Source organism: Triturus cristatus, chromosome 6, assembly GCF_964204655.1.
Source record: "Triturus cristatus chromosome 6, aTriCri1.1, whole genome shotgun sequence".
Lineage (NCBI taxonomy): Eukaryota > Metazoa > Chordata > Amphibia > Caudata > Salamandridae > Triturus > Triturus cristatus.
In genome coordinates this window covers 442,409,857-442,427,094 of record NC_140589.1, presented here as the reverse complement: position 1 = coordinate 442,427,094, position 17,238 = coordinate 442,409,857, and the positions used below count along the sequence as shown (strand labels likewise).

Here is a 17,238-nt window from a genome sequence, read left to right as displayed (position 1 = left end):
TAGCACTGGTATGTAGACAACTAGGGACATACAGCCACAAAGACGCCCTAAGCATTTTAAAGACAGATGCGAGACCACTCTATGCTTGTGTAACTGCAAAATTCCTGGGCCAGCTTTGGGTCATTAGAAGGAGGGCTGTATCTACCTCCCCGACTGGCATGAAGAAATCATATAGATCAGTCCAGTCGGGTGTGTTGGCTTGTAAAAACGTTTTTTATGTCACCATTTTAAACTTTTTATTCTCTTTTTATTGGTCACTTGGGGCATGGGTTTTAAAATGGCTATAGTTGTGTAAACGGGCCGCAGTCCTCAGCAAAATTAGATATTATTACTGTTTATTAATGCACTCGCACTTTAGCCCTGTATCGATAGGTACATTTTATTTAACATTGAAATTTGTGTAGTTTTGTTCCCTTTTTGTGCAGGTATATTCGTATTAAGAATTAGTACATTTTTGTTCCTCTCTTTTTAGTCCTAAGAGCCTCGACAGGGATCACTTTATAGTATTTTTTATCTTAAACATCGTCATCCGAGATTTATGTGTTTGTCTCTTTTATGGTATTGCAAAACCGAAATAAAGACTTTGATGATGATGACAGTGGCGAGGATGCAGGGATAATGTTCTGGTTACTTACTGTTAATCTTCATTACCCCTAGTCCGAAGTCCTCATCACAGTCAATACGACCCTTCCTCAGGTTCAGGCTTCAGATGGCTTGGTATTTCAGGAAGAGGAAGGGGATTGGCCATGTCTTATAGCGCCCAACCTGGGTGGGATTAGTGCAAGTCCACTCCTACTTCCTAGTTTTGGTCCTGTCAACTAGGTTGGCTCACCTCACGAGTAATTGACTGTGGCGAGGACTTCGGACTAAGACTGAGGAATATCCCATAAGGAACCGGAGCATTATTATTAACGAAGCCGGCAGATTGAGCATAATTTCAAACAGTCCCTCTGTACAGATCAGTTTTGAGGGCAGTATAAAAGGAACGGAATGCAAGAACTGTGCCGCAATTACACTATGTGCATAAATCCCCTTTTCTTAAAACCTAAAGCACTAGCTAGTGAAACATTACATAATGAATACACAATGTGCTATACTGCCTTGCAGAGCAGTTGTTAATGGAAAGTAGTGCAGCATATTTGCTGCATAATTAAGTCAACCCATGCACAGAGTTTGGTTGTCTCCAACCACATAATTCCAGCGGCTTGGATTATAAACAATGAAACTTGAACTACCCAAGGCTGCTAACACCCTAAGCAAATGACTTTGCCTGATATTTCCTAAAGCAGATACTTACACTTGGGGTGTGACGTTCGCATATTGCTTGAGGCCACGTGAATTTTAAGAGTGCGCGGTTTTCAAAAGTTGCAAAATTCGCTATATTCAGACTGCACCCACCTTTCAGTCTACAAAACTGAGAGGGTTAGCTGCACTGTGAACCCTGCTGTTATTTTATATGTTCTTATAAACTGAGAAGTCTTTCCTCTGTGCAATATAACGTTTATCATGATATATAAATATTGTATGTTAAAGGGACGCTACTAGCAATAACGTTTCGTTTTTCGGTTTATTGTACAGGGTATATAATAAACTGAACAATAGACATTTACATAGTTCTCCATCAATGCTACAAACATCCCGACAGGATACGCACCAGACTGCGAGCAGGTCCCTCGTGGCTTGGAGACAGGCTCACACAGGCAGGGGGCAGTAGATGTTGAGGCCCCTCGTGGCTTGGAGACAGGCTCACACAGGCAGGAAGGGCAGTAGATGTTGAGGCCCCTCGTGGCTTGGAGACAGGCTCACACAGGCAGGGAGGGCAGTAGATGTTGAGGCCCCTCGTGGCTTGGAGACAGGCTCACACAGGCAGGGAGGGCAGTAGATGTTGAGGCCACTCATGGTTTGTGGACAGGCTCACACAGGCAGGGGGGCAGTAGATGTTGAGGCCCCTCGTGGCTTGGAGACAGGCTCACACAGGCAGGGAGGGCAGTAGATGTTGAGGCCCCTCGTGGCTTGGAGACAGGCTCACACAGGCAGGGAGGGCAGTAGATGTTGAGGCCACTCATGGTTTGTGGACAGGCTCACACAGGCAGGGGGGGCAGTAGATGTTGAGGCCCCTCGTGGCTTGGAGAAAGGCTCACTAAGGCAGGGGGGCAGTAGATGTTGAGGCCCCTCGTGGCTTGGAGACAGGCTCACAGAGGCAGGGGGGCAGTAGATGTTGAGGCCCCTCGTGGCTTGGAGACAGGCTCACACAGGGAGGGGGGGCAGTAGATGTAGAACCAGATTTTGGTGTCAACCTACGCAGCACTCCGTTATGTTCCCATTATAAACGGAAATTGATCGAAAAACATCGAAGATGAAGGGGCTGCGTCATCCATTTGCCTGAGTCATAAAAGCAGTGTTCTACATTACTCACGCATTCGATTAATCAAATTCCGATTCCCTCCGGCCAGCCCAGGCGCTAATGAACTCCAGCAGCAACGCTAATAGGGGCGCGCGCGGGACTGCAGTGTGGGCGAACACAGCCTCGTGGAGTGACGGAGAAGAACGCGAGAAACAGATCGAGTGCGTTTCTATAGAGTTTGGGCGGCAAGGACTTCTTTACGAGGCAACGTACTGTGTAGTGAATCAAATTCCCCTCTTCCTAAAGACAACTGCCAAGATTTTAATAAAATAGTTTCTCATTGCTAGCAGTAGGGCCCTGGCACCATTGTTACGTGACTGGACCTTCCTTTCACACAGTTGTTTCTCATGTTTTACTGTAATTGAAAGTAATAATGACTACTAGCCATATTATCAAGAACGGCGATAACATTATCGCCGCTTTAGCGGCAGGAAACTGCAGCTAAAGCGGTGATAAGGGGCTTGATAATATGCCGCAGAGAATTCCAATAGAAGCCCAGGCGAAGGACAACTAAACCTGGGCTTATGTTGGAATTCTCTAGTGCATATCATCAAGCCCCTTATCGGCTCTTTAGTGGCAGTTTCCTGCCGCTAAAGCGGCAATAATGTTATCGCCGTTCTTGATAATATGGACCTACAACTCCTAGAATGCATGCACGAATAGTTCATAGAGAATTCAGGACAGAAGAAAACCCTGGGTTAGTAACCCTGGTAACCCTAGTTTTGCATTGTCTTATCATCATTCGTCTTTTACCAGTAGTATCCCAAAAAAATCTCTTAAAAATATAGAACGATCCGAGAAACATTTGCTTCAGAACTCTCAGGTTTCCCAGTTCCATCCATGAATAGCACATACAGTCAATATACATTATTTTATTCTTGTGATTTGTGGTCCTTATTTAGCCAATCTCTACAAATCCAAGAATGCACCGGAAAGACCAGGGGCCATTTTACACAAAGTGCCCCGAGGGTGCAACGGGCGTTGGCACCTGCTTTGCAAGCACCCGGGGCACTTTGCTATTACAGAAGGGACCGCAAACGCTGGAGCGTCCTCTTCTGTAATACTGAAAGCACTGGCACATATATACGCCTGCGCTTTCTCAAGAGGGTGCTCCCTCGTATGCATGGGGTGTGCATCATGCCAATGAGGGAATCCCTTTGCCTTTGCGCCCGCAACATATAATAGACGTGGATGCAGAGGCAAAGCAGCTGTCAGGAGGTGCGATGTCAGTGCTCCCCCTGATGGTAGCCCTTTAAAGGGGGGAAATGAGGTCCTATGGACCCCAGGACATTTCCTTGCAGGTGGGTGCAGTCACTCAATGCACCCACCTGCAAGGGGATCTCAAATCCCCTTTAAAAGTGCAGGCGGACTGCCACCTGTACGGTATAACACGGAGTGGCTGTTTCAAAGCCCCTCAGTACATCACTTGAATGCGCTTCCCCCAGGGCAGCACAAGTTTGCATGGGGCCCAATTATTCATAAGGAGCACTTTCTCTGCTTGCGCCACGGCACACCTTAAAAAGGGTGCACCAGGTGCAAACAGAGAAGGTGCGCCCTATTACATAGAGTGTGCTGCTCCCAGGGAAACCATGAACTCGTGCTACACTGGGGGGCAGCGCAGTCATTGAAAAACGCAGCGGCTGCTTTGAAGCCTCTCCGTGTTTTCACAGTGCAGACGGCAACTTGCCTGCACTTTTTAAGTAGGTTAGAGATAACCTTGTAGATGGGTGCAGTCACTGACTTGACTGCATCCGCCTTCAAGGGGATGTCGGGGGGTCAATGGGACCCCTTTCCGCCCTCCAGAGGACTGCTCTCAGGGGCACACTGAAAGTGTGCCACCTTTTAGGAGGTGCACTGTCAGTGTGCATCCTGATAGCTTCTTTGTCTCTGCGCCTGTATCTATAATACGGTGCAGGCGCGAAGGCAAGAGATTTCCCAGGCCCCATGCAAATGAGGGAATGCCCCCTGTAGATAACACTGGTGCTTTATGTGCACCAGCACTATCGGTATTACAGAAGGGGATGCACAAGTGCCTGCAGCCTCTTCTTTAATCCCAAAGAGCCCCGGGGCACGCAAAGCAGGCACACACACCCCTTGCACCCACTGGGGCACTCTGTTTAATACAGACCCTGGACTGGTTTAACTACTCAGGCATGAAGCTGAGACGCTTGAGAGCTTTGTTAGGAATGAGTCTTGTTGTTGAACTTCTTTCAGGGAGAGTTATGGAGGTGCTCTAGGGAAGAGTCAGTAAACCGGCTCTGAAGCTTATGAATTCAGAGCAGCAAAGATTCAAGAGGCTGCACACTCGTTAATTCCGACACTTTTGGATAGCATTTCTGTGTGCTCAAAGGGCATTATATCTCATCTCACACCAGCTTATCCGTGAAATAATGATGTTATCAAGGTTTTTTACCACATTGAGGGATCCTAACCATGTTGAACCAAAGTTTAAGGACATAGCTGCGACTTCTTGTCAAGTGAGATGCACTTCATCAGTAATTTTTCTCTTTACTATATGTAGGGCCCGCTGATAATATGCTGGGCTTTGTGGGCCCATACTTTCAGTAATGAAATCAAAACTGAAACCTGTTGTTGGCTGCATCGGTTGTAGTGTTCCGTGTGACAAGCAGAGCTCTTGTTTCTCATGTCTATGTGTGAGTAGCACACGCTGTGCAGCTGTTTAGTGTTGTATGCTGGGATTCATACTCCGCGTTCTCGTATTTCAAAGACCACAAATACACCAACTCACAGAAAATAATGCACTTGATGAGTAGTTGATGCATGGTAGTGGGACGATTGAGAGATTTGATCAAGTTCTCACTTGGAATCTATGATGAGTCAGACTTCTAGCTTTATGTCAACATATAGAATTATAGATAGGTAAAAAGTGAATTACGAAAGTAGATCAATTTGCTCTTGTCTCCGGTTATAAATTAAATGCTGATAGACGTGAAATCCTTCCTTTAAATAAGTTAAGTTTTCATGCTGATTTCTCTATTTCATCTTTTCAGTGGAATTAGAACAAGATTAAATACCTGGGTTTATGGTTCACTTCCTCTATTAAAAATACTGTCGACCTGAATTTGAAGGAGTTACTCTCAGTTGTATCTGTATCCACCTAGCGCTGGCACCCTCTGTATTTATCATGGTGGGGTCGACTGGATACCATAAAAATAATGTTAGTTCCGATCATATTGTTTTATTTATCTAATATCCCAATCAATATTCCTAAATCTTTTTACAAAAACACTGTATGCTATTCTATCCACATTTTTATGGCAAAATAAAACAGCAAGAATGTCTCTTTCTAAGCTTAAAAGACCTAAGAATAAGGGAGGCATTAACTTTCCAGATTTTCACTCTTACCATTCTGCTTTATTTCTTAAGCAATCTGCTTTTCTTCTATCCAATAATCAATCTGACACTATACCTCACCCTTTATGGGTGGGAGTTGAAAAATCTTTTTTTCATCCTTTTTCTTTTGAAGAATTTATCTCTTTCTCCTATACTCCTCCTTCTTTAACTTCTCCCATTCTTAAAAATGCTCGAAAAGTTTTTCAACCGCTCTTATCCTCTTCACAATATGATCACGCAAAATGTTTAAATTCATCACTTTGGTATAATAAACATATTAAACTTAACAATAAATGTATCTTTTGGAAAGAGTGGTTGGCTCAGGGCCTTAAATGAACTCATAAACTTTTTCACAATGGTGTTTGTATCCTGTTCCCAACAATGCAATCTCGTTTTTCTCTCCCCTCATCATATCAATTCAGATACACATCTTTGACTGCAGCAGCTCAATCTGCTTATAATGCTTTACCCTCTGACCCTCCTCCTGTTCCCTCATCCTCTCATATAGCTTTAATTTTATGTAACTCACCCTCTGCCTCTCAAATTTATAAATTGATAACTAACATCCCCCTTTCGCGAGAAAAGTCAGACGTCGAATATAGTTGGTAAACTGATCTAGGAGAATCCTTTCCCGTTTCACTCTGGAATAAAATCTGGGCTAAATTACGGAAGTCCTCTAGAGTAGCTAATACAACACTGACTCTATTTTTTGTTTATAATAGACTTCTCATCACCCCTGCTAAACTCCACAAGATTGACCCCAAATTTCCCTCTACTGGTTGGTCCTGCACTAATACATTCACAGACCTCAAACATATGTTGTTTACTTGTCCATTAATTCATGTTTTCTGAACTTGTGTCCGGCAACATGTTAACAATATTTTTCATACTCGTGTCCCATTTTCCTTCACTCATATTTTTCTCAGAAGCATTTCTGAAGAATGGTCGTCACAAACTATTGGGGTGCACATTATTGATTTACTCCTTGCTGTTGCCTTTCAACAAATTACAAAATCATGGAAGGGTACCTCTGCGGTCTCCTCTCAGGCTTGGTGGTACGAAATCTGCTATAATCATAGATTAGATAGAGCCTATGTATATCCCATCTCACTTGCAATTAAAAGAGATTTACTTTGGTTACCTGTCACCTGGAACCCTCCGTGGAAGAAGTACTCAAACCGCCTTGAATTTTGTATCCATTATTGTTTAAAATGTTCAATTTTATTGTTATATGCTGATTTAATGAATTAGGAACATTTTATTGTAATATTGTTTTGCTTATTCAATTATTATATCTCTCCCCTCTCCTCTTTCTTTTCATTCTCTCTCTCCCCCTTTTTTCTTCTTTCCTTTCGTACCTTTCTCTTTTGATCTGATGCATTATTATCTTTTTCTGGTTTTATGATATTAATCTTACATTGCCTGTATTATGTTATAAATATTTTGTTTATCAAATAAAATCTTTAAACTTAAAATAAAAGTGAAGTACGGGTCTATTTTTCACCGAGGGTGTCTGAGTAAATAAAAATAAATAACCAGAGCTTGTTGTCCATGATGTCTGGATTTAAATCCAGTTATTCACACTAGTTGCTCTCTACCAAAGCCATACACATCCAAACAGTAGGTTTCCAGTCCTGGGCTTTAATAGGACTACCTAATGTGATCTGGGAGTTGTAGTCATGGTAGCCTCCACCAATTGGATGGAAATGAATACTAACAATAATTTGCTACTGAAAAGCCAGAACTCAGTATATGGTTTACTGAAGAAATGGAGTGAGGTGGCCTTCCCAGCGGTGATTAGCTACCAGATGACTCTGTGCCACCTGGACACTGATCTGTCTATGCGAGTCTACCCTCTCAGTTTTTATGATTGTTTTTGCGTCACGTTCTATAGCGCCAGGGTGCCCGTAGGGTGTTTGCTGCGCTTTATAAATGCCATATACAATACAATACAATACAATACAATACAATCTTTAATCCTAAACACTTTTTTTAACGAGGCATGCAATATGCGAGTTGTAGACTCACTGCATTTAACTAATCCCACTTCGACTAACACCGAGGAAAAATAATCTGTTAAAGAGAAGCTCAAGTGCAAGGTGTGCTATGGACAAGGGATAATTTGGTAATCCTAGCCTGGGTCGAGGTAATCACCTCACTCCATATCATCAAAAGCCATTCAACGTTTTCCATTTTACACTTGAATGTGAGGTGTGGAGGAGCTTCAATATCACAGCTCTCAAGTCCCCCAGGTGTGTGCATAAGTAGCTCATCCAGTCTAGGATTCTTCTTGCATGCTGGGACTTATGTCTTGGATTTCCCTTTGGACCACAAATCCTAGATTGCAAAAAAACTGTGCTGCACGAAATACTCATGCATAGAACTTGAAAACCTGAAAGGTGTGCATTGTAATGAAACACCTGCTATTACTTGCATGTACCAGAACAAAAGGGAGAATATTTACAAGCCCCTATTGCCACCACAACGTCACGTCCAGTGACGCTTTAATGGTGATAGGGGCATTGCCTTATTTACAAGGCAGCGTTAAGCCACTAAACGTGGCTTATCGCTGCCTTGTAAATAAGGCACCCTTTCACGCTGTAATTATGGTGCCCCACCGCAACACCCATTGATTTTGACGCTACCCCCTATTTACAAGGGAGGTGTAAATAGGAGGCAGCGCCAATATTAATGCAAAGGAAAACCTGGTCTTAAACAGGCGAAATGAGGAGAAATGCTTTATTTCGCCTCATTTTGCTGTTTCCATGAGTGCTGCTTTTAGGCATCACACATAGAAACAGCAAATTGCCATTAATTGTTTATGTGCAAGAAGGAGTCTCTTCCTGCACATAAACAATAAAAAAAAAAGAATTTACATTTTGAAACTTATATGTGTGCACAAAGAAGTTAAGAAACTTCATTTAAAGATTGTTTATGTGCAGGAGGGTCTCCTGTTTATCAGCAGGAAGAGGGACCTTCCTGCACATAAACAATCTTCCCCTCAACACAGACACCCTTGCACGATGGTGCAAGGGTGCCTGCGTTGGCACTAGGCTGCTAAGTTTAGTGCCAGGGCAGGGGGAACTGTAGGGCTGCACCATATTTTGGAAGAATGGTGCAGTCCTGCGTTTCTGAAGTGGCGAGTGCGGTGTTAAGCCAGGAAGGCTAGCGCTGCACTCCACACTTCACTGTAAATATGCCCCAAGGGATACTAACCACCAGGGGCGTAGGAGACACTAAAATTCTGGGGGGGACAGAGACAACCTTGTGCACTTTCCAGTGACCCTATACAAATCACCGCCCGTTAAACAAACACAATTGTATACTTTCGAAGTAAAATATTGAGAAAAGCAGGCATGTAGTCACAGTTTGCATGTATGCTTTATTGTTATTTACATTCATATAGTAATGAGACCAAATGTTTAAAAAAAACATATATACATGAATCTTGCATCTTAATGCACAAAGCAAACAAAGGCCGCTGACTTAGGGTAGGGGCGTCGTGTTTGCAAGTGCATTATGGTTTGAAAAGTACCTGCTGCTGCATTCCTGGTCTCCAGCAATTTTCAGGCAACAATAAAAATGTGAAGATAACTTTGGTGATTAATGTTCTTTTTTGAGAGATTGAATGCTTGTCTAGTGAAAGTTTTAATTCAAAAGGTCAGTGAGTTACTGCTTTTGTCTGAGATATTCTTTTGGTATTTGAAGTTTATAAGTTAAAATCCTAACATTGAACAGTGAGCTATTAACCGTCATCAAAGAGCTGCATAAAAACTTCAATGTATAGATTAGAACATTATGATTTTTCCCCAGTCTTTCCCTATCCTAATGTTGGAAAATGGGTTCATTAGGATAGAAATCAATTCTGATTATTGAAGAGAACCCCCCAACCATGGTGTTATGTTTTACATTCTGAGTTTGTGTTTCTCGAGTGTTGCAAAGCCGCCCTGGGCACTCCCCAACTTTTTGCTGACTGGTACTGGTGGTACCTGACTGACTGACCCTGGCCTCTGCCTAAACAGTCAGTGCTATTCTGAAAGAGGCACTTAAAAATACAGTGAAAACACCTACATACACTAGGGTGCACTATGGGTTAGGGTACCACTATGATTGGCATGACCTCTCCTATAAGGCCCTAGTACATAATAGGGCAGGGGGATTAGAACTACTTTTAAGTCCCTAGAATATAATAAGGCATGGCAGTTTAGAGGCCAGCAGCCCTTTCTGCACTTGCATGTGTGCACTGCTGAAGCCTGAGGTCAGTTTAAAAGTAGCCCTGTGTTATAGTGCTGCTTTTAAAATGCAAATTGTGCCCAAACTCGACTTTTGGGTTTGGGGAACTTACAAATTGATCAACTACAATGTTGGGGCAAAATTAAGTGGAAACATGTTTTCCACTTAACTTTGGCTGTATCGTATTTGCCACATAATACATCATCTGCTGCATAATCTAACGATTTCCTCCAAAACAATTTTGTAGCTCAAACGGATCCCAAATTACTAAACGAAATGTGACTTGTGTTGCTGTGAAGTTTATGGCCCTTTGCAAAGGTTAGTAAAGAAAACAATTCCTAAGAAAACAAGTGGTCCCAGACACTCCTAATGACACTCAAATTAATACCTGTAGGAGAGTGTAGTATGCAATCAATTCATACAACCGAAAATGTATAATGTAAAGGCACATTCAACAGGGAAATCTCATAGATAAGAGGCCAACCAAAGTCAATTAAATTGCAAACATCAATTTATTTCCCGCTGAATCATATTCATAAAATGCAAAATTAGGGTCTGACTACGATGGCAGGCGGACTTCAGTACCACCGCCATCGAATCGGGGAATGGGACCGCTGGCCTTCAAGGTGGAGGCCCCACGATAGGCATTACAATGCGACTGCCACTACGGTGTTCGCATTGCCTATCTTTTACATTGCAGCAGGTGCTGCTGGCTGCATCATCCGCCGCAAAGTAAAAAACAAAAGGAACATGTTAAATATATCGGTGCCTGCCAAATGGTGCAGTGATATGTTGTGATGCATCATAGATGCCCCCCAGGACCCATGTCTGGGGGCCAGGGGTAAAGGGGCCTGCTACGGGCCCCCAATGTCCCTTTCACCAGCATTTCCATGGCAGGTGAACCGCCATTGATAAGCTGGCGGGTAAGGCACATCGTAATCCCTGCTGCGGTGCATGGTAGGCACCACCAGCATTGTAGAAACCACAAGCCCCTCCACCACACCAGCGGGCTCAAGAAGCCCGTCGGGTGCGTGGTGGTTGGTCTTTCCGACCGCCAGGTAACCACCCACCATTGTAATATGGCGGGCTATGATGCAGTCACCAATGGCGGTGGGACCGCCACCGACGGGGTGACGTGGCGGTCCCACTGCCATTATAATTAGGGCTCCCGGTTTTATGGTATTTATTTTTTTTCCATTTCCGTCTGTATTTATCCATATTTATTTTTTGGGCATTTTTTCTGTATTTATCCACATTTATTTTTGCCACAAGCAAAAGACGACACTACAGCTAGTATTTTTCCACATTTATTTAAATTGACAATGCACACATGCGCCCGTTTGTTATTGGTCAACACTATACATTCATCTGAAAACTTTGCCATTTGCAGAATGTCCCAAATATGCTTAAAAGTGCTATCACAAGCCATTTGTCTCAGAGCCTTGCAGTTTCTGTCATCTGCAGAGTGCCACATCCTCTCCCCCACTGAACACCATACTGCCACACTGAGAGAAACTCACACTACCTTCAGGTGCAACCCAATTGTGCCTCACCAGCGCTAAAGCTGTCCCTGGCCATCACTATGAGGATTGATGTTTTGTGTGTGCAGAAGAGAACAAGCATTTGCAATGCAATAGGTCTCGCATTTACGCTAGTTTAAGCTATTGGCATTGTAAATGACAATGCCTTTTATTTATCTGTTTTAAAAACCAAAACATAAATAAAAGGCATTGTCATTTACAATGCCAATAGCTCAAATCAAGTAAATGCGAGACCTATTGCATTGCAAATGCTTGTTTTTTAAAGTGAGTGCTTCAAGTAGGAGGACAGAAAAACAGACTCAACAAAGAAAAAGCTGTGAAAAAAGGTAGTAGAAGCTAATGTGTAGAAAACCAAGGGCATACTCACTCACATGGTAAACGGGGCAAATCAAATGCGTTAAACGTTTGCAGTGAGCACAGCAGTGGTCTCAGGCTTTCCACGCCGCAACCATCAGGACAATCATATGTCTTCGGAGCCCAGTCCCAGGTGGTGCAACAAAGAAAAGTTGATTTAAAAAAAAGGATTGTAAACGAAGAGCAGAGATCAGAAATATTTGGAAATTTTCGAGTCCAGATTACCAAACGCTAAATATATGAGAAACTTTTTTCATGTTTTCCTGAAGATCTTAGAAATGGCATTGGTAAATTAGTCTAAGAATATGCAGATTCTGAAACATCTGAACATGGAGCGTCTCAGAAATAATTCAAAAAGTTTTGGTTTGTCTTTTCTGTACTTTCTCTCCATTCCCCCCTTCCTTCAAGCAGATACTCTCCTTGAAGTGGTTTGTAGGCTCCAAGTTAAAGGAGCTGGTTAGAGTGACATTTCTAGTCAGCAGACTTGCCCGTGCCCAAAAAGAGAGAGAGAGACACGCATTCTCTCTCTCTATATATATATATAATTTTTTTTCCAGCTGAGAGGGTGGATGATTGTCCTTGTGCCAATCCAGATGACTTTCTGTTGGTTGGAGTGTTTTGATCTCCATTATGTGTTTTTGCACATTCACGCCCCTACTTTACACCACCGTTTTATTTTGGAAGCAGGCCGTTCCCAGTTTGGTGATTACTGCTTGATTGAAGCTGTATCACTGGAAGGTGTCAATGGGGATAGGTATTTCGCATTGCCTAGGGATTCAAAGAAGATTGTAAACGTAGGGAGGACTTTAGACATGATCTAGTCCGTGATTGGGAGCCATTGTAGAGATATCGGGCTCTGTAATAGGATGACAGCAAAGAAATGCACTGTTTTTGTACTCCTTCTTGGAGTTTTAGATCTGCCCATACACAGTCACGTTAGTAAAAAGCTGAATAGTGAATAGGTTGTCTAGGTTTTGCTAAATAGAGCAACGAACAGACTGCATGGTTCTTGTCTTTATTATGGCGCTTATGTTTTAGTAATAATGCATGAAGCAACTGTACCCAGTGACCGATACCGCTGTGCTCTGGCGCTCTTACGCTTTGAACTATGCGCTGATGTACCACAACTCTGTATGTATTTGGGAAAGTGAACCTCACTTTTAATCGTACTTTTGGATTTAAAATAAAATGCCAGCTTTCGTGTTCCGAAATTTGCCAGTCTTGAAAGGATATGTGCTTTTAAATGTTCACGGAGGCTCAGGAACCCAGTCCCAGGTGCCCCAGGGTTTAACGCCCTCCCTCCAAGACACTTCCCGGAGCGAGCTGCGTTTGTCCAGTCTCGAACTGACTCGCCGACCCACTGGGAAAGCAAGTGCGCAACAGTGGTGTGAATAGAGGCTCCTAATGGGACTTAGGGGGTGATTATAATTTATAATCACCCCCTAAGTTTGGTGTGCATGCAAATCCTACATTGCCAACCCCTGGCAAGTTGCACTGCTAGTGCTGGAAAAAGGCCAATGGAGGTACCAATGGGTGAGGTGGACTGGCCTCAAGGGTCTTGTGACCTCTGTGACAGATTCACTGTCGATCTAGGATGTGCTTCTTCATATGCCTGCCCGTAAGACTGGAAGTGAACTGCAGTATGGGTTGTGGTGGACAGGTCCACCTGCGGGTGCTAAGACACCTGGGCTTCTAAGGTCTATCGGGCCTTCTAAGGTGTAGCATCGGAATAAGCTCTGTCAGGAGTGTGGTATGGTGAACTGGTCATGAAGGTCTGAACATGGTTCTCCAGTTCCAAATTCAGCAGCTCTGGCCAGAGTGCCACATTCTCTCCCACACTGAACACCATACTGCCCCACTGAGAGAAACTCGCACTGCCTTCAGCACAACTCAATTGTGCTGCGACTAAATTCAAATTATGCACTAGACAACAGTGAAATGCTGCCTGAAAAAAATGAATAACACCCTGGAAAAAGCAAACACTCATAGGGAATGCAAGAATAAGCAAAGCATGTGAACTGTAATCAGAAAAAAACATGGTTACCTTAACGGTTTTAAACTCATTATTCAGAAATCAGTAAGTGATTTTGCCTGAAAAGTTCAAGACATGGCTACAGGACCAGGAAGGGACCCCTTTCAATGTCCATTGCTTGTATCCTTTCAAAATGTATGCAGTTTGGTTTAAAAAAGACCGCATCCCCAAACACAGAGCCGCATTTTATAAGCTAAAATCATTAAAAAGTTGAAAACGATCATATTAAACGTTTCCACTCTACCCATCAACCAGGTATTGCAGTCCCTTTAGGAATGGCGCACTTACCCACCCTGGGAAAACAATGTTGTTCAAAGAAAGAAGATAAAAAGAAAGTAGCGCTTTCACTGGCAAACTCTGTAAAGTGGCGCTAATGTGTGTGGGTGTAAATAACAGTCTGGCCTGTCTGCTGTCCACTCTGTATTGCTTTATTTAGGTATTTAACTATTTGTTCTCTCCATTCCGAGGTTTTTCTTTTCAATAGAAAACGGTCAGAAAATGAGGACATTTACAGCCAAAGTGCTCAGCCTTTTTTGGATCAATTTCACAGGGGAACAAATAAAGAAAAGGAGAGGCAAGAGAGAGTACCTTAAGATCTGCCTCTTGAAATCAGCACGTAAGCAGGAGCGAGACAGAGACAGAAAGATATGGAGGAATAAAGAGAGGAGGGCAGCCGCCAGAGGCAGGTCAGGAGTAGTGGACACGGTCCTTGCCATGAAGGAGAAGAGACAGCGTTTATTTTTTCTCCGTTCTCTGCCCTTCCCAGAACGGCTGAGCCTTCCTGCAGCATAACAAAAGGCAGAGGGCGGGTGGCCTCTGACTCCAGGCAGGTCAAGTGCAGGGCCATTAGGTAGCGCTTTCGCGTGCGAATGGCCCTGCGATAACAGAAGGGAGAGGGGAAATTCCTTTGTCCCCTCGTCCCCCCCACCCTTGTCCCCCGTGTCCCCCCCACTCCAAAATCTGGGGGGGGATATATCCCCGCGTCCCCCACACTTCCTACGCCCATGCTAACCACACTAGCTCTGGTGAAACCTTCAACTACCATGTCCGTGTACAGTACACCCTAAAAGCCAACCCGGGAGCGCCGGACAGTACTAAGAACTGAAGGTCGCTGTAGTTGCGCAGTCGCGCCAGGAGTGGTGCTCTTATAGCTCAAAACACCTTCATTTGGAAGCAACAAAAAATGGTACTGTGAAGAAAGAGGTTTGGGCGATGTTGTGCTATCTAGGAACCTTTCGGAACACACGCAATGAACCAGCACCTTGTCCTGCACTTTGCTCCTTCACCAACCGCCGCACAGCAAATCCATTCTCAACGGGGGTCATACGAATGTTAAGTTTCAAACTCCCCTTGTTGCGGCGCATTTACCACTGCGCAGTTGACCATGAGTTTGTGAACATGCACAGCTCAGACAACATCCACGGAGTGCGCTTTAAACTCTCCGCTCTGCGAGTGCCTTTTATATTATGAAGGAATGCGTTTTTTTGCGTGGAAAAAGAAAGTCAGGCATCCGCAACGATCTGACAGGGCGCTTTACCCTTCAGTGTATTATTGTTTTTAAGGCATTAGACTTTTATTGGTCTCGCAAGCGCATCCCTGACGTCACGAGTTACTTAAAATAGCATATTACTCTATGTTATACTCACCCAATATGTTTCCTATCAAAGCCACGATGAAGACGATAATATATCCAGCGATCAAGACCCATTCGTACTCTTTAGGGTGTAAATACTCCCTCCAGAGATATCGCATAAACTCGTCATCATAGTCTGAAGAGGTGCCGAGGAATGTATCCTGGGTGACGTTCGGGTCCGGTAGGGAGGAATAGTTCCTGTCTGGTAGATTTCCAAGTTTGGTCCCGGACATCGCTGTTGTTTGTTGGGGTACCTCTTAGTGCAAACCCGGGCGCCTCTGTCTTCTCAGGGAAAGACCCGTTAACAGCAGTCCGGCATCACTCGCACACCGATCAGACATTTGCAGGTGCTGAAAGGTGGTAAAATGAGGTTTATGCTACAAGTCCCATCCGGAAGAATGGCTGGAGTGCAACTTCAGGTGAGCTCCGTCAGGCATTGCAGACAGGATAGGAGGTGGGGAAGGTGGGATGAGCAGCGGTCCCTCTCTGGGAGGAGCGAGCAGTGCCACACAGCACACATGCACCACGGCGACCAGTGCATGCCAGACGGGAGTCGGGGAAGAGAGATGGAATCGGGGCAGCGTCAGCTGTCAGGCGCCGGTGGAGGAAGCTAAACCCTAACAGCACGAATGCTCTCCAGAGAGACTAGCGCTGCGTTTGAGGCTTTGCATCCACGCAGCTTCAGAGGGCAGAGAACGGCTCTCTCTCTCTTTTAGAAAAGGGAAAGAGGCGCTGCTGGCACCCCCTGCGGGTGCACCTCAGAGCGCCTCAGCCGGACACGTGCCAGCGCTTGATAATCGAACGCCACTAATTTGGGGGCATATTAACAAGCCAGGCGATAAAATTATCGCCGCTTTAGCGGCAGAAAACTGCCGCTAAAACGGCGATTATTTTATCGCCTGGCTTGTTAATATGCCCCTTAGTGTACTGCTGCTAAACAACGGTATATATACAAAAACAGGTGTAATGCAGGACAGAATGTACAGCATTTCACATACGGCAAGATAACGTTTGTAAAAATATTGTCGAGTATGAAGCAGCGTATGTACACGGAGACGATCAGTTGCATTATCACAAGAGGCACTTTTGTTACTGAGATAATGTTGGCATTATTTCTTATCGCTGCTTTTTAGCACCAATGTACCTCATTGTACCGTGGGATCGAACACGAGCAGAGCCCTTGACACAAGGGTACGGATATTACACAATATACTAGAGTAAACCGGTCGAAAAAGGTGAGCACGCCATCTGGGGTTTGAATCAGGAGGGATGCTACGTGAACCACTGCCCTAACAACGCAGCGCTCACCCGAGAGTGCCGTCTGCAGGGTCAGTGCAGGGGGGTTATTTTTATCACATTGTGAGGCAGAGCCCTGCATTCATTACGGAAGAGGTATGTCTCCCACGTTTTCTGTAATAAGAGCTACTTATAATTAAAGAAAATCCTGCCGAGCTGCTAACTTTATTTGTGTTGTATCGTGAACACATCAGACAAGAGCACCCTTGGGGTGGCCCCATACAAGATTATCAGCAGTGATCACGGTAGAGCATCAGGCAGGGTTGCAACCGTGACCAAAAAAGGCTTTAGTAGTGAGTATGCCATTACATGGGTGGCACATAACAGCCGCAGCTTCACATCTGCTGGCACTAAGGTGATACAAAGAGAAACCCTTCTCCCCATAGCCAAA

General features: G+C 44.2%; 1 protein-coding gene across 1 annotated transcript in view; it reads right to left on the bottom strand.

The window, feature by feature from the left end:
- The window catches only part of HCRTR2 (hypocretin receptor 2), a 1,486,247-nt gene extending 1,470,023 nt beyond the window's left edge, over positions 1 to 16,224 (bottom strand). The window contains exon 1 of the mRNA XM_085609189.1: positions 15,565 to 16,224. Coding sequence (XP_085465315.1) covers positions 15,565 to 15,784 — 220 coding nt within the window. The 5' untranslated portion in view covers positions 15,785 to 16,224. The remainder of the gene's footprint in view (positions 1 to 15,564) is intronic.
- Between the last annotated feature and the right edge of the window lie 1,014 nt (positions 16,225 to 17,238).